This window comes from Rhyacophila brunnea, unplaced genomic scaffold, assembly GCF_057557595.1.
Source record: "Rhyacophila brunnea isolate RB1 unplaced genomic scaffold, BYU_Rbru_1.0 scaffold_21, whole genome shotgun sequence".
NCBI classification, from domain to species: Eukaryota; Metazoa; Arthropoda; class Insecta; order Trichoptera; family Rhyacophilidae; genus Rhyacophila; species Rhyacophila brunnea.
In genome coordinates, this window is record NW_028232871.1 from 25,252,517 (window position 1) to 25,280,333 (window position 27,817).

Consider the following 27,817-nt stretch of genomic DNA (forward strand, 5'->3'; position numbering starts at 1 on the left):
CTACCAGAGAACGATGGATACACCACCATCAGAAGAGGAAAAGAACCCATTAACTTTTCTATTCAACCATATACATGGAAAGTCACGATGGTCTATACCTCGTCACATACAGTAATTCGGCATACCCAACACCAGGTAATAACAAACAGATATCTCAAGGACTTCAAAGTCAAATTCGAATAATGAAAGGAGTTTTACCTACCAATAAAACTCTTATTATTCATGTTGACTTTGAAGTCCAGGTAACTTCTACCTGGTTCCTTGAGTCATATCATAATGAAGACAGAGGGATCCCAAGCTATATACATAAAAAATGGACGCGTGGGTATGATCAGTAAATAAAAACGGAGGAATGACCAACGACAAGAAAAAGGAAAATAAATTAGGAGAATATAACCACACGCGGAGAAGAAAGAGCAAACCCTATCTCTAGGTACAAGAACGTAGTGGTCGCGCGGGGGCGGCGCGGCGGCGTCTTGCGAAACTCAAACGTATAACCGTGTGTAAAATGTTCGTAGACAGTGTCTTTTTTGGGGCATAATACACACGGTTATACGTTTGAGTTTTGCAAGACGTCGCCGCGCCGCGCCCGCCAAATGACTACGGCCGAGCACTAAGACTTCAAAGTCAACATGAATAATAAGAGTTTTATTGGTAGGTAAAACTCCTTTCATTAATTACCTAGTTTCTTACTGATCACAAAAAATATGTGAGAAATGTTTGGATGATAAATTAAATGTTTTATAGAAGAGTAAAACAAAATAAATATCATTTTTTTTAAATATACTCTTATAGGTACCTACTAATACGGAAAAGTAAAATATTATTATTAAAATAAAATCTTTGATAATAAACAAAACAAGATTATTTTTGAACCATCTTCCATAGACAATATTAATTTAGCTCCTGTGCTAAATATATCTCTGCTTTTTACTACATGAAATTATTAGTGAGATAAATATGGCTGACGAGCTAAATGTTGACAGTCTTATAAAAAGACTTTTAGATGGTATGTTTCGATTCTATTCTCATATTAATCGCTTCTAATACTTTTATCAAGGAATGTTATAGACTTTTTTCAATATTTGCCGCATGGGCTATTGCATAATTTAAGTGGATACTTCACCTCGCGAACCCGTCATAATTTAACGTTTAATACTATCAATGCTCAGGCACTACTTTTAGGATATTACCGTTCACGCCTTGTTACTGGGTATTTAGAAAGCTTTCGACGAGCGATCGAATGGTTTTAGACGCACATTGTTATTTGTTATTGCTAACTCGTGAAGATGACAGGCAATGTGGTATTTCTGTTTTGTGATATTTTAGAGTTTTAGACTCTGGAAGTATCAGATATCAATTACCGTCGTTAAGCCTACTCATTTGTAGAAATGTCTTAATTGAAAATATATGTTTGACATTCCGTATGAAGTCACATAATCTTGAAAATGTGAGCTTCTCGATCCTATTGATGCATTAACAATGATTGTTTATGTTACATTTTATTTTTGCTGCTTTGCATCTGGTCGGTAAAGTAATCCGACTTCAAAAGGAACAGGTTAAGAAAAACGCAAAACTCAAAGACCTTTTCACATCCGATTACATGGGTATTTATAATATAGATTAGTTGATTACCTAGTTCGTTGGCAGTAGATCTTTTCATACTATTATTTGAACGTATATTCTGCTCATGCAATAGTTGAGTTGAGTCTTATCAATCCAGTACAATACAATAAAACAATAAATTTAGTTGAATGTTGCTTGATAGATTGCTAGCTAGATAAATTTGTGCTGATTAGATGAATTTTAGTTGCTTTGAAGTTAAAATGTGACGTTTTTTTGGTACGAATATAGTGACGCCCTCGTGATCTGATTATTCCAACAGTAGTCATCCCGCCACAGTGCTGCTTGTAAAAGACATGACCATCATCATATAACGCAGGCAATAGTCGACAATTATTAGTCCCATGAACAATGTTCATAATGTGTGTAGTGTATTAATAATTGATTGTCATCTCTCACATTATAATAATGCCCTATAATTATACAATATCAGAGGAGGGTGGGGCAGTTTGCCATGGGCTTCAATTTTCACAAAAAATTCATAATTTGTTCGCAATATAAAAAATAGCATTGTTTTACAAATATCAATTAACGCACAGTGTTTATTATCACACATTGTTTTTTTTATCATGTCGGTGAGTGTACGAGTATGATTAGACAGCCAACAATGAGCCAAATAATTTTTGTATTTAATTAAACAGTATTAAGTAAATTCCGTAAATAAAAACTAGCATTTTATATTTCCTTTCTAGGTATTGAATTTTACTCTTAAAATACGGGTTGCCCTGGGTCTAGCATTTTCTCTGCGAAGCCCTGGTTATACTAACAACTTTTTCATTAGTAACGCGAAATCCCAAAAAACAAAAAAAATCTTGTTAAGTGTTAAAGTTTTCATTGAGGTTCTTACATACATCAATTTACATGGTTTTTAATATGATGTAAGGAAAGGATAAATTAAACATTGAAATTATATTATATACCGTGTTCCCGTATTTTGATTTTTGATAAATAATGTTGAAAAAGAAATTGATGGGAATATTCCTACATATCGATTTAATCATTTTTTAATTCAGAAACAAAAGCCATAACATCTTGTAACGCATAATGATCAACTAATCACAGTCACGAGTCGAAACAAGTTTGATGTGCCGATGCGGGTTGTTATCACCTTGGTTACTGCAAGTAACTTGCCTAAGTTGACTAAAAGTAGAAAAGACCTCAACTTTGTTCAATTCAACTTACAGGTTGATCAACTTGATTGAAATATGGTTCCCACTTATCAAGTGACTTTCAATTGAAAAAAATTAACTTTGGTTTTGAATTTGACTCCCGAGTGTTACTGAAAAGTTAACCTTACATCAAAATATATGTCTGATTCGCTGTTATCTTGCATTATAGCAAAATTTTTTATAACACATGTCCATTAAAGTGACCTAAAATGTTGTTCAAAGCTACAATAGCTTTTGGACTTATTAATCCATTCACGCCATCGATCCACCAGTATAAGTTGTCATATTTGCATGAATTTTCACATGCTAGCATTTGACATACAATTCAATACTTTTAATACTGTGATGAGTTTAGTTCTAAATTCGAACACCTGACGATTTATGATGGTATACCTATTACCTTTTTCTGAAATGTTTACATATGGCTATTCAGGGAATACATTTAAAAATTATTACTTTCTTATGATAACACTGTGTTATTAAGAAATTTTACGAATCAGATCACGAGGAGCTTTACTATGGAATTAATACTCTTTTCATAGATCTAATTTCTTCATGAATGTCCTTCTCCATTATGATAACATAGATGAAATGTTTTTAATTGTTTTAATGTTGTAAATAACTTTATTTTTGTAGTGTAAGTATCTAGCTCTTAGCTAGGGCTAGGGTAGTCTGTAGTAGTGGCGAAGACTCAATACTACGTGGCTAAATATGAGAACTTTCTAAGCATAGTATCTACGAGGCGATTGCCACGAATAGTGCAAATTGATTTATTATTTCATCCGTAAGTAATGAAATTTCAACAAAGAAAAACTAGCGACTGCTTTAAGTACTATGAAATTATTGGTTCTGTAATCATAACCAATGTTTATATTAACATAGTCAATTAGTGCCACACTTGGAGGAAATGAGAAAGATCAATTTCTACATAAATATAATATTTAACATTTATTCCGAATATATTCACTTTATTTTGTAATTTTCGACAATATGATATAAGAAATTGCCACGGCATTACTTATACTGCAGATATATTATTCTTCGTGTTTCAGTAATCGTTTACCTCTTTCCAACAAACAGTCTTCGCCACTGGTCCATAGTTGCGTGAAGAATAAAAAAATCTTTAATAGATGCAACGTTTACTTGTATGAATAATTAATTCTGGAGGATATTTTGAAATTGTTGTAAATTTATCGGGAAGACTAGGATTTATCGTTTTGAGAACATTCTTAATGTCGATCCTCTTCAATCACCAAAGATTGGAAGCCATCTCCACTCCCTTACACTCTTCTCTTTCTGTCAATGTTACCAGTCAGAAGCATCACTTTCCCTGAATATTTAAACTTTATTTCGTTTATGTGGTCAATGAGCTCTTGGCGCTTTTCTATTCGTGTCAACGATCTTCACATAAGTGCCTTTATTTGCTCAAGGTATTCATAATATCGGTTGATAGCCGCATTTCAGGTTCATAGATTATTTCTGTCTTAAATTAATGCTTATATATATATTATATATATTATAATATATATTGGGGTAAAACATACAACATAACTTGACTAATATCAAAATTAGATTTACCTAATCTGTGTTATATAGAACACAATAAATAACAGATTTCTTATTTATATCATTCATAATTATTTCATCAAATATCATGGGAGCTAGCGTCTGGTTGATATTCATGACAACTTAGTCCACATGCAGACACAGCCATCTGTTCGTTTGACATTCACATACACTGTGTCGTACATGTGCTACTTGCAGCAGAAGTGGTTGAGTCCTATGCTTTTTCCGTGTGTTCACCATGTCATTGCTGAAGACGCAGGCTAAATGTGTGCATGCGACTTGTGTTACTCAACGGTGGTTATGCTCGCCCACAAATTGTTTTGTATTTGCTTGACTTAACTCTCAAAACAAATCTTTAATTCATATTCATACAGTTTTATCATTGTACAAACATACGTTTGCCAAAAAAAATTGGTATGTTTTGAGCTGCCAAACTTTGGTTAAAGATTCTGTGATTAATTCTGCAAAAACAGAACTTAAATAATTAATTCTATTACTAATGGTGTTTAGTTACTGTTTTGTACATTTTTGTTACAAAATCAGTAGAAAGATGAAAGAAATTCCAGTCACCCATCGGCTGAGTTATTTAAGACCATACTTTTGATTTTCAACTAGATATTGCGAAGTGCATCCGTTCCAGACGTGAATTTATAAATACACTCATGTTAGTTGTCTTCTATCAATCGATATGTTGCCAAAAACACTTCCAGAAATGAATCAAACATAAATATAAACTTTGATACAAAATTGTTGGCATATTTTACTTGATACCGGAATATTATATTGTTAATAATAAAATTGGAATGTATTAACTTAAATTAACAGACATATGGACTCTGTTTTCATGCAAGCTTACTTTTACAAACACTTTTAATTACCCAACCATACTATTAATTAAAATTATGTATTAATTCAATTTGAATACTTATATTAGAAAACATTAAACATTGAAAGACCACCATCTAATTCTAATAGGTACTAAACTCTATGTTTACTGAAAATTCAATTTCGCTCCTGCTATTTCCATAAAACAAATCTTTTATTAATTTCTTCAGCATTACGGACAGCTGATCTGTTTGTTCATAAAGGCAGTGATAATGAATATAGAATCTAAAACAGCAGATGTAAAGTTGTATCAAATCAATCAGGATATTAGGTCTGGAGTGACCTATTCAGAAAATGTCAGCTTTACATAATAAAGTGAAAATTACAGTAGAGATCATGTCTTATTATCATAATTTTTGTCACTCGGTTCCGCTACTTTTCAGTTGTTTAGGCTGAGCATCCTTAAATCCCTCATAACACAGTCCAGCTATCTCAGTTTCGACAGATCAGGTCATCTCTTACCCTCGGGGGATGCGTATATCCAACCTTACTCCGACATTCTGGCTTAATTTCACATGACCATTTCACCCTCATAAAGTGTGTACAACTCATTGTATCTCGACCTCCATATGCCATTTTCTTTAATAGCCCCAAATATTCATCTCTAGATTCTCCTCTTAAAGACATCCATATTTTAACACTGAATATAGGAAATACAGACTTCTAATAGTAACAACAGGCTATGTTTAAAAAATGTCACTGTTTTCGGCCCTTTCAGAAAAATCGAATGTCCAGTCTGGCATCTCTGGTTTGCTGGACTAAACATTTCTCGATACATGAGCTACATTCTCATTCATACACCTAACTGTACACTTGACAAAATTATCTCTTTAGAATGAACTCTGCAATGGGCCCAAAATGTTGAGGAAAGACGGAAAAAGAACACTTGGTAGCAGAGCAAAAACAAAAACAATAATCTATTTTTTTATAATATTATTATAAACTTGATACTAACTTAGTGTCGCAGAATTAGGGTTGCGTATAAACAAACATCTAAAAAAAAATCCTCGGATCAATAGTGAATTAAGATAGGCTTCTTTACGTCTTCCTAGAATGCAAATAATCTGGTCAATGTAATTCGTGTCAAAATATAATGTTCCTATGTACACAAGAAGTGAAATGGTCTTAGCTGTAATTTGTAACTAGCGTTGTTTTTTTGCAGTGAGAGGATGCAGGCCGGGGAAGACGGTGGCCATGACGGAGTCGGAGGTGCGAGGGTTGTGCTCCAAGTCTCGCGAAATATTCCTGCAGCAGCCCATCTTGCTAGAACTGGAGGCGCCGCTCAAAATTTGCGGTAAGCAACTATTTACTTTATATACATAATTTGAAAACACTTCCAAGAAATATATAACCACTAGAAAAAATATTTTGACACGCATGGATTCGAACCTGCGCCCCCCGGGATTTCGCGCCTATGTGCGCTGACCGCTAAGCTATATGTGTCCTATCTAATTTCGACTAAGTTAACTACATAGTGGATTTTACAATACTATCTGAAGCGAATTTTGCTTTTTTGTATGTTAAATCAAAGTATAGTACTCTCTCAGTAATCCGCCACACCAAAAACCAGACAAGTGTCCAATTAGTGAAAGCGGCGGATTATAGTGCAATACATACAAAATATGGTAAAAATTAAAACAGGTAACTACATATTTCGTAAAAATAGTTTTTTTGAGAAATTTGTACTAGAAAATTACGGTTTTATTTATAATTTAAATCAAGTGTATACATATTTATAAACTAAGTTTATTAACTAAATATAGTAAATCATTTGACACAACCAGTTGTTCAGTGAGGCAGATATTGTTGAATGGCTTAGGATTCCTGTCTTTCCCTAAGACCAAAAGCTTCATTTTGTGTGTCCCGGTTGCACGGAGCATTGGAGCACGGTATAGTTGTGATGCGGTCCTCGGGCACTTTCCTCCCTGGTACATTACTTTCTTCGCGATGAATGTACGTTTTACAAAGGAGAAGTTTCTTAAATAAACCCGTCTCATCTGCGTTTTATACTTGTACGCGGCGGATTACTGAATTTGACGAACGAATACTGGTGAATTATAGAGCTTGATTTTGTGCATTCAACTAGTAAAAATAACGGCGGATTATAGTAGTTGTCGGATAATCGAGCGGCGGATTACTGAGAGTGTATTGTATTATAATTATCTAAATTACTAAACGGTGTCAGGATCATTCCAAATTTCTGTTATAGCGTCCTTTCATTTGCTTATAATTTAAAAACTATTTTATTTTATACATATTTCTAACAAGATATTATGTTGGTATGAGCTATAGTACTAATTTCACATTCTGGCTGACAAGAGTTGTTGGCATATTTTCTGGATTTTGATTAGCAAACAATTCACACGTGAAAGAATCTTGATTTAAGTGGGATCCTCCTGAAAAACAATTCCCTGTCCTGAATCATAAGTTGAACTACACCTAGAGTTCAAAATATCTCGTAATTTTGGAGGGCACTACTGACTTGTTTTAATTTAGCTGGCAGGTCGTAATGATACGTAGCACTAAAATTTTTGAAAGATAAATAAAGCTGAAAAATAAATAAAAGGTTTGGAACCTGAATGAATGATTATATAATATACAAGATAAGCTAATAGAAGAATTTTTGACTTTGGTCATCGTCATTTTGGAGAAAAAACTGTTTTTACAGAAAAAATTTGTTGGAAGGGAAACTAAAGCTAAAACAATGAAAGCTTTCAACTTATCCCAATATTCTTCCCATGTAAGTATGAAAAGGTTCAGCATTGCTACCCCAGAAGATCAAATAATAGGAGACAAATTTATAATGTAATTAAAAAAGAGCATATTATCATGAGATTGTGTCTTGTGCATTGATAAGATTAGTGATAATTCTATAGAAACATTGTTACATTCTGATTATAGTACCTATCCACAGTCATAATATGGAAAATAATAATTATTTTATCAATTCATGATTCATCCGAGATAACAGACAATAACGAATACGTATAAACATATTAACCATAAAATTATTCATGATTTTGTATTTTCCTTTCATTATTATCAAAATATTTCATTTCTTTTCGATAATAAAATAGCTCTATAGCTGTAGGTTTTGATGAATGCAAAATAAATTATTAAATAGCCTAGTATTTTAATCTTAATATTGAATCTGTAGCTCTTGTACAGCTTTGAGTTAGTGAGAAATCTTTACGATTCCCTTCCATATTATTATAAAACTTGATTTTTTCAGTTGTAAAATAAACGCATCTGAATCTTTATTTTAAATGTAATATATCTATATATATATTTCACTTATGCTTCTAATTTGGGGAGTGTTAATCTTGCTAAACTTTTTTATTGATAACACAAATTTGCCGTCTCGATTTCCGCCTTCATCCAGGTCTTTGTCCCATCAATTTTGGCTTGCTGAGAGAGAGCAAAAGACTTAGTTCCACACAAGAAAGTAGAGAAGACAGCATTTAGCGAACCGTGTCGTTAATTGAAGATTCAAATCATGGTAGACTTATATTTAATGCTTGTCCACATGGCTTGTGTCTCGCTGCGAGTTGTGTTGTCATGACGCGAGTGCGTGTGGATGGCTCAATGATGTCACATGTACCTAAAATGCGCGTGAGTCAAAACGCGCCAATGGCCTTAGATATATCCAAAATTAAATAAACTGTTAATTATTAATTTGTAAAGTATTATTTCTGTAGTAGATAATATATTGTCGAGATATAAATATGAAACAGAATTATCACTACCACTCAATGTTGTTTATAAAATGCCATTGTGACCAAAGACTTATTACAGTCCTACGTAACATATTGATGCATGTAATAAATTAAAATGTAACCACAGCTAATGAATAATATTTCAAAAAAATCCTTGGTATAATATAAGATAACTTCCGTCAGCTAATTAACTTGGCATCACTGAATGAAATGTTATTCAAGCTAAATTTGTCTGACGATTTAAAATAAAATGAAATTATCCTTCACATATTTATGTGATATCTTCACTGCAGCCGAATATTATATTATTTTTACACACATGTTTTTTTTTAATACATTATGGAGAAGTTAAGATTTTCTTGGATCTATTTAAAAATCAAAAATATCATCTCAACTGTGTTTGTTTGTGAATTAGATGATTTCTATTTAAGAGCCAATTTGGAGTCATTTAATTATAATGGGTCGATAATTGATTTTGTAAATTGTTATTAACGTTTTTGAAATGGTCATAAACAGGCATGTTTTAGGTGGAAATTATTAAGGATCCTTCGAAAGTTGACTGAAATGACATTTTTGAAAAAATGTGCTTTCTCTTCTACATCCGGTAAAAAACGATAAGCTGCTATATTTGTATTGGTCTACGTAGTCAAAATCTAGATAGTAAAGAAAGAAACCATCAGAAGATTGGTAGTTTTTGAGATGTGGCTGTATCATGGGCAGATCATGTCAGGAATGAGACGGTTTTAAAATTAACCAATAAGGCGAAAGAACTTACAAACGCAGGAAGACTATACTTTAGCCATGTTTTCTGAGATTAGTACGATTTACTCTAATTCACAGTGAAGAGGAAAAGGTAGAGGGTAGCAGAGGCATATGTAGACAGAATGGCTATTCAACGCGTAACCCGTTCTTAATTGCTATGATACTGTGCAACTTTCTACACAGCCCGTCCCTATGACATAACCTGCCCATCAGTTTATGGTTATGCCTTCTTGGGCATGTACCGTCATCATATATTATGGCTTTATAAACCATTTGGAGATCTCAATTAAGAAAGGTGTTAAGATAGATATTGAAGACTGAGGAAGCAGCGGAAGACCAGGCCGGTTGGAGGAAAGTCGAAGATCGAACTGAGAAGGCTAAATTAATAATAATGTTTAGTATTAGACTGTCTAATAGAAAATATTAAATTCAATTCCCGACAGAGTTGAAAATATTTAAGCGCCGGCCTATAGAGTCGTCGGTCCCAGCAAACGTCCCATGCAAAAATATTATATTTAATATAATAATACATCATTTCTTCATATCTGCTGCTAAATAAAGAATCGCCAACACATTATGTGTAGTAGGAATCACATTATAGAGGATAAAACTTTTTTTTTTTGACCATGTCCGATCCTAAAAAGATCATATGGGCCTCCACGGAATGGAGGTTTGTATTAACAGATTTTGTTTTTACGAGAAATGGATGTTAGCCACTTGCTCAACCTATTTGGCCCATACACAAACTGAAAAAACAATATATGTGTACCTGCCAGACCCAGAATTCAAACCTGGGACCCATGACGCTATAGGCCGACACTTAAGCCGCGCGGCCATTGTGGGCCGGTAATTATGTATATTATTTATTCATTAAAAATGGTTAAAAAAAATGTATTTAATTTTTCTAAAGGGCAACCTATTATGAATTAATTAGTAAAAAAAATGCATTTTAAGTCTGATTCTGACATCAACTACAAAGCCCTGATTTTTCCGAGAGATATTTATAAATTTTTATTTGAGGCTGTTAGTATAGGTAAATATTATTTTTATTTCCGCACGCTTATTTTTAGGATACATGCTAAATGACTCAAATTAAAGTTTGCACCGAGTTAACTGCGCCGTTAATAATGTCTCGTATGCAAATAATCTGCACAAGGTCAGATATCATCATAAAGCGTTACAAATTGGTTTTTTTCTCATTGACAGTAAATAATACGGTCTGCCTCGCTTATTGGTTTCTAAGCAAATTAACATGTACTAAAAGGTGTACAACCGTTATGAAAAACATGATAAGAATTGAAATTGTGAGTGATGTAGGTATTAGGTATTATGATTGCAGAGTGCCTGTCTCTGAAATTGTGGGTCACAAGTGCAAAGACGTAGTTAGTAAAAATGCATGTTGAATTTTTTCCAGTAGAAGGGTTCAATGGATTGGGTGAATGACTAATAATACTATTCCTCATCAAAAAATCTATTAATACAACCTCCAGTCTTTGCAGGCTCATTCATATGCTCTGCTAAGAAGCAAAAGCGGTTATTTACATTTTTACGTTATGATTTGCCTACAGTGAAATTAAATTATTTTTCATTCAGTACACGGCATTTAAGGTAATAAGATTCTTTATCGAATACAAAATTTGGAACAGCGTCAGAAATATTACCGTTAGAAAAATCTTTTATAATAAATCATGCACTGAACGGACTTGGAACCATCATCTACAGCAGGCGTGTCCAACTTCAAGTAGGCCACAATACTCCTATTGTTATTCTTCAACTTATCCTAACCTACAAATTAAACATCAACAATTATTATAAGTTTGCGTCTCCTCGTGGGTACTCATTGCACTCATCGTCAAACTATTCTGCTGGGCGGACTGCGGGATTAAACTATTCTTAAGGTGATTCATCAGTGAAACGGCAAATAATTTTCAACTATAGGCGCGACGAAATTTTGCACTCGCTCCCATTCGGAGAGAGAATGTAGAGTTAGAAACACGTCATTTTGCTTCGTGATGGCGACGGCCGTAATAATTCTTAAATCGTGTAAAGATGACTTAAAACGTTACCCATTTACTTTAAAAAGAAAACATGGCAATGAATATCTTATTATTGTTACTGATAAAACAATAAACAGAACATTAAATGGACACATGTTTATAAGACAAATTATATTTGGTTTGACATGCCTCATTTGCACCCACGACCCGCAATCCGCGCATCGCCTAGCGACGATCTTTTTAGACCGTGTCTCAACTAAGGTATGGCCTTAAGTTTAAAGCATGGGATTCACATCTTCTCTTTCTCTCACTTCTACAGCAGGCCGGGAGTAATTCAATACGATAACAACATATTATTATATAGTCTAAAAATTTAAATGGTTAATGCTTCCCCATCATAATCTCATAAAAATCATATTATCCAGGCTTTTAGCTCCCGACCCAAGTATAATCTGCTGTGTATTTCTTAAAAAAAATATAGGGATATTATACATATTTCCACATTGTTATATTATTATCTTTGTATAATTTTTTCTGTTGTGATATTCCAGGCGACATTCACGGGCAGTACACAGACCTGCTGAGGTTGTTTGAATACGGGGGCTTTCCCCCGGAGTCAAATTATTTGTTCCTGGGCGACTACGTGGACCGCGGCAAGCAATCCCTGGAGACCATTTGCCTTCTGCTGGCCTACAAGATCAAGTACCCCGAGAACTTTTTCCTGCTCCGAGGAAACCACGAGTGTGCCAGCATAAATCGCATATATGGTATACCATTTATCAATAGTTTATTGCATAGTTTACTGGTGTAAATATTCCTCATATGTAAATTAAAAGAAGTTCTTCTTGTTAGAGCTTTTATATATGAAAACGAAGCTGAATTTTCTTTTACCAAGGTTCTGAGATGTAATATTTTAGCATAGTTAACTGCTTCCAATTGAACGCATTGATTTCAATACAAGTGAGCAGACGGGCTGTAGACTCGCTGCTACAGTTTTAACAACGCGACATGCTTAATTTTGAATGGGACACGGTGCCTCTGTCCGGAATCAAGCAGGTTCAAACGTGTTCAAGTGCGTGCGCAAATGGCCAAAAAGCTGATTCAGTTATCTTCTGTTTTAATTATATGCAGAATTCTTTAGTTTATTTGTAATAATATGGCAGACTAATTTGATAGCGAAAAATTATTTATCAGTTGCGAAGGGTGGAGATCTGACATAAATACTGCACACAAAATTTTGTCATATATACATTTCATTGAATTAAGAATACAAACTTCAAATGTTATTGGTCAGTTTTTAAGGTTCAATTAAACCCTGCCTAGGTCTATTTTTATTATGGCTAGGAGGCAGCGTCAGATATGAATAAAAACGTTTCGATTAAATATGTGTTTTTTTATGGTCTTAAACTTTTATATGACACATTTTTCTATATTTTCAGCCGTCAATGAGGTATGGCTGAAAAACTAATAATGGTCCGCCACTTTACAAGATGGTGGCCGTAGCACAACATGTACAAATATTGATTTTTGGTATTTTATTAATGGCCACTAGCCAAAGATGAGTTGAAAAACCTTCTTCTATAGAGATGGAGCCTAAATGTATGGAATTAAAGCAAAAAAAGGACCTCTGGTAAACTGATTTAGTTAGCTACAAGTGACCACATTACAGGTTCATTTGATATAGCTATGACATTAATTTGCAGGGCATATGAAAAGACAATCCGTCACAATGAGTAGATAAGCAGCCGATAATATTACACTTTGATTATTATTTAGTTGAAAAATCCTGTTAAATTTGTGTAAAACTGTCTATAACTATACTCGAGTAAGTAATCACAATGAACATAAAAAAATGGCAGCCATTTCCTCAGTAAGAAAATCGGAACTGCAACTGAACAATGTTAATATCATGCGCTTGCTCAATTATTTCAAATGTTATAACAGAAATAATATATGTATAAGGTTCCTTCTATTTATAGTCCAAATTCTTTGGCAATGGTCTATTCATATTATGCAGTCTCATCTTAGGGGAATTATTTACAGGTTTTTCCCTAATATGACTGGATTATTAGTCATGTATTTTATCTGACAGGTATTACTAGTTGGTGTATTTAACGTATGGCAACTGTGCAGAGCCTCTATGATTACATTCCGTGTGCTTATAAAATACATAAGTACAGTTCAATCTAATTTGATACCAGATTCTTGGGTTTTTGGTTGCTAATGGTATGGTATATTATGTTTATAGGCTTTTATGACGAGTGCAAAAGGCGGTTTAACATAAAGCTGTGGAAAACGTTCACGGACTGCTTCAACTGCCTGCCCATCGCGGCCATCATCGACGAGAAGATCTTCTGCTGCCACGGAGGTCTCTCACCAGACCTGCAGGGCATGGAGCAGATCAGACGCATCATGAGGCCCACAGACGTCCCCGATACAGGTCTATACCTTCCCTTTTCATTTTAATTTGCCTCCTGTACCACCTTTAATTAAATAACTTTTTTATTCAATGAATGATACATAGTACTTGAGAATGCGACACTCTTTATTCATTATCATCAGGCAAGATTGATTCACTGCTGGATGAAGGTCTCCGAGCTGATTCTATTCATCAGTCCTGTGAATTGCCGCATACTTTTACAAAACTATTTTGTATGTGGATGTATTCTACCACTGAATGACTACATTTATCCGGTGATTGTCTCTTGTTAGAGATATCTATGCCTGCCCATTTTCATTTTAAGGCCATGCATTAGTTGAGGCACGGTCTAAAAAGATCGTTGCTAGGCGATGCGCGGATTGCGGGTCGCGGGTGCAAATGACGCCTGTCAAACGAAATATTATTTGTCATATAAATCCAACATACGTCCATTTTATGTTCTGTTTATTGTTCTATTAGTAACAATAATAATATATTTATTGACATGTTTTCTTTTTAAAGTAAATGGGTAACGTTTTTAGTCATCTTTACACGATTTTAGAATTAATTGACCCGTCGCCATCACGCAGCAAAGTGACGTGTTTCTGGCTCGACATTCTCTCACTGAATGGTAGCGAGTCCAAAATTTCGTCGCGCCTACAGTTGAAAATTATTTGGCGTTTCACTGATGCGTCACCTTAAGTTTTTAGTAAATTATTACACTGCATTTACATACCTTTATTTGAGCCCTTATACCTGTGTTTCCCAATTATTTAAATTTTTTTTTAATTTTACCATGACCGATCCTAATAAAATCACATGGGCCTCCACAGACTGAAGGATTTGTATTAACAGATTTTGTTTTTACGAAAAATGGATGTTAGCCACTTGCTCAACCTATTAAGTCCATACTCTGACTCATACACAAATTGAAAAGCTATATGTGTACTTGCCAGACACAGAATTCGAACCTGGGACCCACGACATTATAGGCCGACGCTTAAGTCGCGCGGCCATCGTGGGGCTGTATTAATTTTAGTCACGGAATATATAAAAAAGGCGCCTCAAGAAAAATAACTCATTGCAATTTTTTCTTCAAGTTCAGATTTTTCACAAAAATCCTTAAATCATTTAACTGCTTGTGACGTATGATATGATATAATATGATATAATATGATGGCCGGTTGGCATTCGGACGACATATGTCAGTCCATTTTCGCGTCCTTGTAAGTATCAAATATTAATTTTTATGAACAGATTTTGCAAGTAGAAAACTTTGGTAAACAGAATAAGAACTTTCCAGGGAGGCCTATTCAAGGTCACCAATTTATTTTCCTGTACTCTGACATTATTTCCATGAATGTCGTAAAATTAGAAATGCAATGTTTTTCTTGCAGGTCTGTTATGCGACCTGTTATGGTCAGACCCCGATAAAGACGTGAAAGGGTGGGGTGAGAATGACCGCGGTGTTTCTTTCACTTTCGGTGCCGATATTGTTAGCAAATTCCTCAACAGACACGACCTAGACCTCATATGCAGAGCCCATCAGGTATGGTTCTAATTACCTATTATTTATTTTTACCTTGACTTGTCATCGTTTAACAGCAGACCTTCTTCATTGGCGTTTTCCTCACTGTTGAGGATCTTGACTCCTTTCAAATGTCCTAGTTGTGTCTCTAGCGATACCTGCATTCCGCTGTCTGCATAGGTGAAGGTATTGAGAGACCCTATTGGCCTGAGCACATTACCATTACCGACAGAGATAGAAAATTTAATATAGCGATAGTGAATCAGTATTTCTATCTTAACATTTTTATTTCTATCTCAGCGTGACGGCACGTGACGTGATGGTGATGTGTTTGGGCCATTAGCATCCTTCGCTTGAATATTGTAAATATAGAATCGAAAAAACCATGTGTTTTTTTCAGGACTTCAAACCGGATATGAACCGAAAACCGGTACCGAACCGATATTTTTTTTTTAATGACCTGAAATGAAAAAAAATAACAGCCTTGGTTTTTTCAATGTGTATTTAATCCAGTGGAAGGATCCAATAGGTAGGGTGAATGTCGTAACACCTATTCCTCATTAAAAAATCTGCTCTTACAACCTCCACTCTGTGGATGCCCATATACTCTCAATAAGATTGAACAATAAAACAAACAAAGTAATAAACAACAAAGTAATTCACCTTACCTACTTATTATATACAATGCTGGCATGTTTCAAAGTGCCAACTTACAAAATATAATTTTTCAATGGCTACCAATTCTGTCACACTAAAAATGTTCTGCAATGCTGTCAAGTCCTGTAATACTAAAAGTTCATAACGCCCCTTCAGGTCTATAGTGGTACTGGTACTTAATTCAAAACTCAATCGAATATGGATGTATATTTTTGTCTACTAAATAATTCGAATTTAGAACTAAGCTCATCACAGTATAAAAAGTATTGAATGATATGTCAAATGTTGGCATGTAGTGCCCTCACTCAGTGGACAACTTATACTGGTAGATCTATAGTAGTAGCAGTTTGAATGTGTTTGTCAATCAAAAAAACGCACATGGTCAAATTATTGTTTATTTAATTAGGCTTAATATTGTAAATGTATTTCATTGATTTGTTTTTGTATTTGTTCTTCAGGTGGTAGAAGATGGATATGAATTCTTTGCAAAGAGACAACTTGTGACACTGTTCTCCGCTCCAAATTACTGCGGTGAATTCGACAACGCTGGAGGGATGATGTCAGTCGATGACACGTTAATGTGTTCATTCCAGGTAATACACTCACCCGCTATGTTTGATGGATAACTGAATTATGTCAGGAATTCAGTTACGCATGATGCGGAGACCAAACTTTCGTAACGCTAAAAAAGGACCGAAACATATAGAAATTTTACGTAATCAGTATTTGTTTTTGATTTCCTTTAAAGAATGTGACGATGCTAAATATGTCAAAATAATTACTTACTAACTCATTTGCCATCGACATTTTAACCGAATGTGGGTCTACGATTCTACTTCCATTTGTTTGCCGCAATTTCTCCACCATGCAATGGCTTCAGGGATCTTCAGTTCAACCTTGGCAGTTAGGATCTCCTGTCTCCTTTTCTCTTCTGTCCCAGAAAATTTAAATAATTTCTGTATCACTGATTTGAAAAGAAATAGCTGTATGAATAATAAATATTATTTTTACGCTTTTATTTCTTTGATAACTTGTATGTTTCAAAAGTATCCATTTTGTTTTATTCATTGTTTCACTCGAGATTTCTTCTAGTAAATGCTAGTAATTAAAATATTTTGTTAACCCGATCGCCGCGGATGGGACATATGTTGTTTTCTACATAAGCTCTGATACTGGGCGGATGTCGCAACTGTTGATATCGAAAATTGAAATGTCGGTAAAGTAGGAAATACTTCACGCATAGTATTGATTTTTGTATTGAAAGATGCTCTGATTCGTGTTCGTACCGCCATATCAATAACTTTGTCAAAAATATGTTGTTTTAATTTCATAAACATCGATCTTTCGAACCCCCTCGATCTATTGAGATTCGCCGGTACGATTGCATCAGTTCAAATCTACGCGGTATTTTTCGCGGCTGCGCAGTAGGTATACAAAATATATTTCATTCGAGTTGAGTGTGCGCCGAGTATTTACCGTGTAAATTTGAATTCACCGCGATTTTTACATCATGTGCGGGAATACGAAAAAGACAACCAAAAAACGAAAAGAAATTTGTCTTAATATTTCTAAAAATGTACTTGAACTAGTAAAGATGCGTCCACACGGAATGAAAAAATATATATTATTATATTTTAGAGGATTGCAAGTTTTACCAATAAATTACGAATTACTATGAAGGAATATATAAAACGTATAAATTTTTGATAAAAAAACACACGGGTAGGTATACAATATAATATAAAATATAAATCATGGAATATTGACTTTTCAACTATATTACATATTATCTTCGCGTACAATTTAATGCTTGTAAATTTTTAAAACCTTACCCAAAAAAAAGTTTTTGTAGCACTTGGAAAAATTTACGCAATTTAAAAAATAAATATTGTTTTTTTTACAAAACATAAAATGACAATCACTAGCATAACACAATGCTCAATAAACTGAAAAGTAATCTACAAAATCCAAGTTTCACTAAAAAAAAAATAACAAAAAAATTATTATAATATTTTCAACCAGTGTGGACTCACCTTTAACGCTTAAATTAGAATGGCCCATAAAACATGTAAAATGCTGACACAATCTATGCCACGAAATAAAACTGGGGACTACCATCCAATTTTAATGGATTTGTCATCAATAAAACTTACACTAATTAGCAATAATTCATAAGTCACCAATAAAAGCTATTATTTTCAATAATTTTTATGGCATTTTTAAGTGTTTTTAACACGAGTAAAATAAAATTAGTCAGTGATTAATTGTCTTCATTGGTGCACTTGTTTTGAAGTCGAGTGTTATGTCGTCGAAAATGGCGACAGAGTTTATCTGAAAAAAGCAATACGGTAGTTTTGTTAAAGTAAACACAGCTAAATTGAACACTCCATTATGTGTTTTAGTGTGGCACTTTGATCCTTATGTATCTAGGTATGATAGCTCTTGTAGCCACAATTTTTAACTGCCGTATTTATTATAATACAGCGAAGAATAACATTTCGAAAAACCGACCGCGGACAGTACATCTTTTGTATGGAAACTTTACGCGCCGATCGGGTTAAGGTAACTCCTCTAAATATAATGTGGTTATTACAGATCCTGAAGCCCTCGGAGAAAAAAGCGAAGTACCAATACAACGGAGTGAACAGCGGCAGGCCACCCACGCCGCAGAGATCCACCCTCAAGAAGAAATAACTCTTCAGGAGAGCCACCGCGCACTGCACCACCCAATAGACAATCTTTACTCTGTGGACTATATCAGTAATACTAGTGAAAGCTCTGTCGTTGATAGTGCATTCTTTTTCACTCCGCACCGCACGGGGTGGACCTCGACTGGTGACTCTCAGTGCTCCTATATGCAAATTGATTTTTCGACGGTGATATTGAGAAATTTCGATTCTGTCACCAGAAATACCATCTTGAATAATGATTACATTATATAAATAGTCTTGATTATAAGAAGATTTATGCTGATTGTCGTGAGCAATCATTACTCATAAATAACTATTACACACAACAATTCAGATTCCAATTGGATCATCTTGACGCTTACTGTGATTGGCTTACGTTGTGTTTCTAACATTAAAAATTAAAAATATAACAAAATATATCTATTGACTACACAATAATCAGTCTTTTCTTGTATTATTTATTTCAAATGTTCAAAATATTGGAGATTTTGTGATTTGTGTTGTTTCATTCTATATTTTTGTATCATACGTACTATTAATAGTTTCTGTTCAAGTAATAAATGATATTCGAGTAAATTATGATATCAAACGTCAGATTTCACGACAGTCCATGGTAACGCCTTTGCAGGCATTTATAAATTATAGTCGTCGAGTCGGGTCTGGCAAGAATAGTAACTTCTCTATTTCGCTATAGTTAATTGAAATAGATTCAGAATGACAGTCAATAATATTTGACTATAATATCAAGGTATTCAAGGTGGCATTTCTGTTGATAAATCCCGCATTTCTTATTAGTGTTACGTTATTTTTGTACCTCGCAGTTGTGTTTTCTTTACCTCAAAACGACATCACACCCAACCGAGGACTGGGAGAGCCTCAAAATCAGACATAACTAGTTGAAATTAATTCTTTATTAGGCAGTGTAGATTCACTTCATCATGCTATGAATCCTTTGTGGCAAAATATAGTGTATCAGTGAACAGTTATAATTTCATAGATTAAACTTTGTATGGTGAAAATAAATCTACTGTAAATATATTTTTGAGGTCAGCGTCAATAATACAATATAATCCTTTGACATATACAAGAATCATCGAAATTGTTGCTTACATTTTGCCATAAGGATCATTATCGCCTGTGGCAGTGAAACGTTGTTCTTCGTAAACTTTAATTTTTATTTTTGATTTTACGAAAGCAACATATTGTCAAATATTTCTCCACAGAGTAAAGTGTTTTTTTTTTGTTTTCTTGTCAGTCGGTATTATATTATAATATACAGATTATTTTATTTTAATTCGTTGTGGCACATAATTGTTACTGTTATGTGCATCGTAGTTTGTAACTATTAATATTCATTCTCACGTTACTCCGTGTATTTATTTTATTCGTAAATGACAATTTAACAAGAGCCGTGTGCCTGTGCGTCTATCGATAAATTATTACTGCATCGTTTGGAAAACTGTTGTCTCGTAGAATAATTATCTTGCTGTAATTCCATACGTGATGATAGTTTATTTATTGTATCGCTATATTTTCATTTGAAATGTATTGAAACGGGTGCACCGAGCGCGTGCTGACGAGTGTGTGTTTCTTTTAGAGGACACAAAGTGTATTTTCTATTCGGACTGTCACGTCTCCGTCGATAAGGTTGTTATTAAAGATATGCACCGTTGCTTGTGAACACGGTACCGGGAGATATAATTAATGCACTCTTGATTGTGTGCAGTACGATGTGTTGTTGAGATGCACTGTTATTGTTATGACAATCTGTTTAGGTTGAGTGATAAAAATAAAATTAATGAACTCCGAAGATTTGGAGATTTTATTCTGAGAGATTCTTTTCGTTTGTCTTAATATATCTTCATTATTGACGTTTGCAATGACTTCTAAAAACAATTACTGTTTGATTGACTGTGACGTTCAGAGCAGGTATGTCCAATGCGTCAATCGCTGGATAGATTTCGGCCGATCGCGCCATACACCCAAAGGAATTAAATCATGTCACAATATAAAAGGCGTGTACATTCAGTTGTAATTAATATGCTTTCATTGAGATTTTGAGGTGGAAGCTTTAACAATTCCTTTTTTTCCTAACCAGCTTACGTAAATTTATTTCCGTTTCGGGGTCTCTAAATTTAGAATCAATGGTTCTGTCCAGTTCCCGCTGCAAAATAATTAAGGGGCTTTTAGGGATTGGTTGTGGTTCAATCCAAACTCTGATATATTCATTGTATTAACTTATAATACGTCATTGTTTTTAGAAGTCTTAAATGTATGTTTGCTTTTTCTATAGAATTCTTTATACTATTAGGATATTAATTAAACGACGGTTTAAAACGTCGTGATGCCTTGAAATTTGAGCTGTTCTTAAAGTTAAACCAAATTATAACATTTTTTGTGGCCTTCATATTTTTTTCAGCTATGTATCCTTTAATGATTTAGATGTGTGTAAATGGTAATTATTGTAAAATTTGATTCAAACTAGTAATGTCAGTGTTGCCACTCTTAAATAGAGGAATACTTGCACCAATGACAAGCAATAAATTTTGTAAATATTTCGATCGAAGATATTCCTGTCCACACTTGTAATCTGATTTGACACGTCTTCGTGGGAAAACGATGATATCTTCAAATGTTCAACGCATTGAAACTGCAGATTTCCAATTATCGAAGACATCTATTATTATTCAATTGACAAATCGTGAGTGGAGAACTACTAGCTTCTAAGTGTTTATTATTGGAGAAACAAAAGTAACAATAAATTTGTTAGGTTTGTTTTGTCTAAAATAAAGACTTAGAACTTTGTAGTATTAGGCTCGCGAAACATAAATAATACGTAATATGAATTTTATTTTATAGTGTAAATTTTTATACCGTAAGATATCATCTATATTGTCATACAAAATTCAGCATTAACAAGACATTCAAATATTTAGTTGTGGTGAGTGTGTGCGTCAATGTATACTGTGACTTCTATATCATGGCCAACACGTCAGAGCGCTGTTTGTAGTGCTAAAGGACGGTAGCGGATGGTGGTCTCATAGAGATGTACATGGAAGAGACTATAGTGATATTACAAAAAGTTCTTTTTTTATGGCATTACAATGCTACGAGGGTATTGGCCTTATCTCCAGCATCTGTCTCCATCCAGTTTAAGACCCCCAAAGTCTTTAAATCCAACTTGACACAAACCCTTTATCTTGTATGAGGTTGACGAGGTCTTCGTTTGCTTTCTGGCCTCTCGAATGTCAGTTTCTTTATCGTGTGTGGCTCTTCCATCCTGTGTACATGGCCTTGCCATTTAAGGCGGCCCAATTTGATGGACTGTACGATGGAGCTCACAAGAAGTTGGCATAGGTAATTTGTCATTATTACTGACAGTGTTTATGTCATTACTGTCTTAATGCCCCTTATCGCTCTTGTCACTCTTTTTTATGGTTTGTAGTTACCTATAATCAACCACAATTCATACAAATTTCGCTTAACGGATAGTTGGAGAATTATTTTACAAATTTGATTTACAGAATAGATATTAAAAATTACAATTTATGGACAATTTTTCCGGTACGAAATTTTAGCATCTCAGCGAAATGCGTATAGAAGTCGCAATATAATTAACTGTATTCTGTGGATGTTACCTGTAATGGCGTAGAGTTTGTATCGAAGACCTGTAGTTAGTTATTAAGCAGGTGAAACAACTGTTTACTTTGGTCTAGCCTCAAACTGTTCAACTGTTTAAACTGTTGCACACCATTCAATTCAAATACAAGAAATATATTGTATACATATATTTAAAGAAGAAAATAATGTTTTTAATAGTAGTTAAAACTAAGCCATCTAAAATTTCATTATGACATAATACATTGTATTGAACGTGTTCTTAGCACAATGTCACACAAAAAACAACACAATATTCATTCCTCGAAATCTTAGATTCATACATTTCATAAATTTTAAAAGTTCTACATATTTAAGATAATCACTTTTTAAACAAAGATACTACATAAGTTTGTACAGAATTTGTCATAGATGTGTATGTACAATTTGTTTTTATAAAGAACAATCTTTCCTGTCGTAGATTTGACAATTTTCAGCTATAGGCCTATTTACAAGAGAGCTATAATAACTTAACATCATAATATATCTCAAGCTCAGACATGAGATTTTTGTAAAGCATTTTTTAGTGATTTCAAGCTATGTAGATACGACGATAGACTTTAAAATGTATTCAAATTTACCGAACACGCTTCTTCACCGGTAACATAAATAAATATTTTGTAAATTGTATAGGTGTTTTGCATATTTTAAAACTATAAGGTGTGACAAATTGAAATTGTATTTATTTTTCTGTAGAAAGTCTATTTAAATTACGAAAAATTTATTATTAATTGCACAGATTAAAAAAGTATTATTAATTTTTTTTGTTTTGCTTTTAGTCATGGTAATTTAATTGTTTTAAATACACAATTTCTGAAGCTTTTTCAATATGAAACGTTTCAAATTATAAGCCTTCGATAGTGTAAAGTTTACCTGAGAAAATTATGTCCTGTAAATATTATATTTCTTCAATACGTCTTAGTAAAAAATATATATTTTTAAGTATTGGAACTCTACAAATATTTGTATATATCAGGTGAACGATTCATAAGTAATTATCCTGGAGATGTTTCTATTTTGACAGCTCAGTTAGTATATTATATAGTGTTGAATTTTATTGTAAATGACTAGAAAAATACATATTCAAATAAATTTAATGTTAGTAAATTAAAATACGGAGACCGTATTTTTTACAGGATTTTAAAAATCAATTCATTACCTACGCATGTGTCGTTTTGTTCAAGATATTCTAAAGTGAAGTCGGAATCTATATTATCTTTCACTCGGATAAGAAGGTTCAGCAGTGTTGTGTATTTGTAGATCGAGTGATGTTTTCGCGAAACTAAGGATTAGTTAGCTTATTAAACTACATCGCTATAGTCAAAGATGAAGAAGTAAACTTTCTTATATAGAGTCTAAACATAATACATATAAAAATGAAGCAAAAAAGGTAACTTTAATTTTCATATAAACTCTTGCTTCAATGATTTTTATACTTAGTAAAACCACGAGGCTCTCATCTGGAAGAAAATTCAAATCACTCACAATTTAACATGGATCTATATATTTCCTGTTGAAAATTTTCTAAGATTTCATTCATAACTCTTTTCTTTGTCACTTGATTTATAAATGAATTTATTAACACGATTTTAAGTTTTTTGAAGGACGATTGTTACAATAAGAAAGTTATCAAACTGAGGTACACTCCTCTGCTTTCATATTGTAAAAGAATAAAAAGGACTACATAAAATTAATTATATCGCCGTGTTTCAATCAGTTATATTAATATCCAATGTTTTATACTTACATCTATTGTCTTCATAGTCAATCAAAATATTTGTATACAACGCAGGCTGTTGTGCAAACACTTTAACCAATGTAAGATTGTTACAACTTATTAAATTTTCCACACTGATATTGATTTGATTTTACGACGACATTAGTTTCTTCTGTGTTCATAATATTTATATTTTTTTGATTATCCAATAGTACATAAACTAAATTATTATCTACTTACAGTACGTCGACAATGTGATATAGTTGAATATTAAAGAAGCCTATGAAAAACTGCAAAAAGATTAATTATTTCTTATCATAGTCTTTTGAGAGAGAGAGAGAGAGCTAAACTATATTTTTGTTGCTTTGCAAGAATTTATAATACGATAGTGATTGTTTTAAGCAGTGTTCTGTCTACAAGATAATAATATGTATATTTTTCTATGACAGTTAATTATTTGTGTGATGTCCATAGGTGATTTCTTTTTAGAAAAGTCACATTGCCAGATTGCATGAGGTAATAATGTAGTTATATTATGCTTTCCTGTCATATTAGCTTGTATAGAATGTTAATTTATCGTTAATGCAAATATTTTTTTCTTATCTAAATCGGCGAGTGAATATAAGGTCTAAATGTAATTAAGTCTGAATGTATCTGATGGTATGAATGTTGTCACGATGCTATGTGCAGATTAAAAGGTTCACGTTGCGCATCTAAAAGCCTAATAGAATTGTGTATTATTATTTTAATATAATTTATTGTATGCATAATGATAATTTTAGTATTTTTTTTTTTAGGTAACTTAATACATACATAAACACCAAAAGTATTTTATAAAAAAAAATCAATTAGTGTTTTTAGCGTAATTATTTTTAATTAAGAGTCATGAAAAATATTATTTCCAGAGTGGAGATTAAAAAATATATATTTAATTCATGTCTAAAAAATTCTTTCATCTGCGTCATCTGTATTTTAGCAGTAATTTTCAATTTTTTTCTTGTAGGATTTTAAAAACGTTTTACATTTCTTATAGAAAGTAAACTATTCGTAAAAATCCAAACTAGTCTCATGCCATAACCGTAACTTTACGTCTATTAATACTCTTTTTTTATTTTCCATCACTGCTTATCTCGCATTTATCATAAACATTCAAAATATAAGTTTTTATTTTATACACATAGAAGAGTTTCATCATTGCAATGTATTTTTGACATATTTTTTTACACCGGATGTCTTTTTGAACTGAACATTGTGTCGTAACAATCTTCGGAAAGCGAAAGCTGGGTCGATGAATAATTATTGTCAAATTATCACGCTTTCTTTATAGTCGTTAAAAATACAATATCTTTATGTATGTTAATAGAATAAAGATAAAAAAAACTTGTTATTATTTTATGAAGATCTATTACTTTAGCGAGTTTAATTATTAATCTAATAGTTAACAATACCCATAGGTATCATGGAAAGCTGTATTCTTACATTAATAAAAATATACGAACCTGTATTTCATTTCTTATGGATCCTGACCATTCCTCCACCAAAACAGTCCCAAAATTTTGCTTTTACAGCAAATATCTGTTGCACATGTTAATTTTTGAATTCATAATGGTAACAATGGGTCTAAAAGCGTACATACGCCCCACCGGGGGGCAATTTGAATGTTTTGGGGGCAATGTGCAAATCAATAATATTTGGTACATTTTTTTGTAGTTAAAAAATGCATTTTCGAAAATATTTTTTCAATATTGCAACCATGACTTTCCGAGAAAATTACTGTTGCCATTCCCATCATAATATTATTTATAGGCCATCCATGGACTGAAACCGTATGCGGTTTCGAACCGTGTGCTATACTAAGCTTATCTTTTCTGGTCATGGAAATAATATTTCCACAAAGTATATTATAAGCATCTGATCGTATCCGTTTATAAACACTTACAAATTTAGTGAAAATATATTTTCATGAACAAAAATCATAAGTTTAGTATGGCACACGGATCTAAACCGCATACGGTTTCAGTACATGGATGGCCTCTTAGTTGAATGCAGTGCTTTAGCAGTGCAAATAAATGATTTGTTACTGAAAAAAGAAATCGTTTTGATATCACAAACTGTGGAGATTTAAGATTAAAGTTGACCAAATTGGTACCTTACATAAAATCTCTTTACAACTCACATCGAGCACAATGATCGCACTAATTTTCTTCCGACTTGTACATATAATATAATAAACATAGTTACAGGATGCAGGATGTGGTGAAAATAAAACAATTTTAATCATATTTTTTTTTTTTTTTAAGTTGATATGTAGCTATCATTAAATGATTTTTATGGTGTTATAATAATATTATGTTGTTATACGTTATATTTATACGTTATATATTATGTTATAATAATGTATATTATACAGTCCCATATAAAATTTATGAATAATTTGATTTATAAAATCTATTTTTATTTAAATTTGTCAAAATAATAATCGGTTTGGTAGGTATGAATGAGGTGTTTGAGAGAGTAAAAAACATAATGGCCCTCCATCTTCTAAATATCTCGAAGAGTATTTATTATATTTAGCTCCAGTTTTAGTATATCTTTATTTAACACCCACGGTGGCCGCGCGGCTTAACCGTTGGACTATCACGCCGTGGGTCCCAGGTTTGAATCCTGGGTCTGGCAAGTACACATATTGTTTTTCAATTTGTGTGTGTCAGGGTATGGACCTAATAGGTTGAGCAAGTGGCTGACATCCATTTCTCGTAAAAAACAAAAATCGTGTTAATACAAACCTCTACTCTATAGAGGCCTATATGATCCTATTAGGATCGGACATGGTCGGAATTATTTTTTATAATTTACTACCATAGGGTTTTTACCTTTGATATTTTGTATAAAAAAAGGCTAAAAATACGACATTGACATTTTTCTTGATTTCACTGATACACAAAATTAACTTAAAATATAAATAAATAATGGAAAATTTCAATACCTGTAGATATTTGAATTAAATGAATAACACTTAATAATAGTGATTCCATAAAGTTTTTAGTTGTGTGAAAAAGTCGGCCCATAATATGAATCTCTTAGAATTGAACATGGTGGTATTATATATAATATAAAGTTTGAATTTGTGCCTATAAGTTGTCCGCTGAGTGAGGGCGGCACGTGCTAACATTTTACATGTCATTCAATACTTTTTATACTGTGATAAGCTTAGTTCTATATTCGAACACCGGACGATTTATGATGATATATCTAGGTGGATACGTCCTGTGTAACTCATGGAAATGCAGGAACTTACTCAAGTAAGCAACAAAGTAGGTTTGAAAATGAATGTAACAAAGACGAAAGTCATGTTCAACTGCTTTGCGGGCCAAAAAGAGATCCTCATCAATGGCACTCAGCTCGAACATTGAAGTTAATTCCTCCAAACC

General features: G+C 33.1%; 1 protein-coding gene across 1 annotated transcript; it reads left to right on the plus strand.

Moving 5' to 3' along the window:
- Positions 1 to 932: 932 nt before the first annotated feature.
- On the plus strand, positions 933 to 21,229 carry LOC147070894 (serine/threonine-protein phosphatase PP1-beta catalytic subunit). The gene is made up of 7 exons (XM_085949085.1): positions 933 to 1,009; positions 6,406 to 6,537; positions 12,270 to 12,485; positions 13,967 to 14,158; positions 15,535 to 15,686; positions 16,781 to 16,915; positions 18,918 to 21,229. The coding sequence occupies exons 1-7, from the start codon at positions 961 to 963 to the stop codon at positions 19,014 to 19,016; spliced, it is 975 nt and encodes a 324-aa protein (XP_085805211.1). The 5' UTR covers positions 933 to 960; the 3' UTR covers positions 19,017 to 21,229.
- Positions 21,230 to 27,817: the final 6,588 nt, after the last annotated feature.

Coding starts and splice junctions, on each gene's coding strand:
- LOC147070894 (XM_085949085.1), top strand. CDS start 961: ATGGCTGACGAGCTAAATGTTGACAGTCTTATAAAAAGACTTTTAGAT. Junction 1,010..6,405: donor TATAAAAAGACTTTTAGATG/GTATGTTTCGAT, acceptor GTTTTTTTGCAG/TGAGAGGATGCAGGCCGGGG. Junction 16,916..18,917: donor CGTTAATGTGTTCATTCCAG/GTAATACACTCA, acceptor TGGTTATTACAG/ATCCTGAAGCCCTCGGAGAA.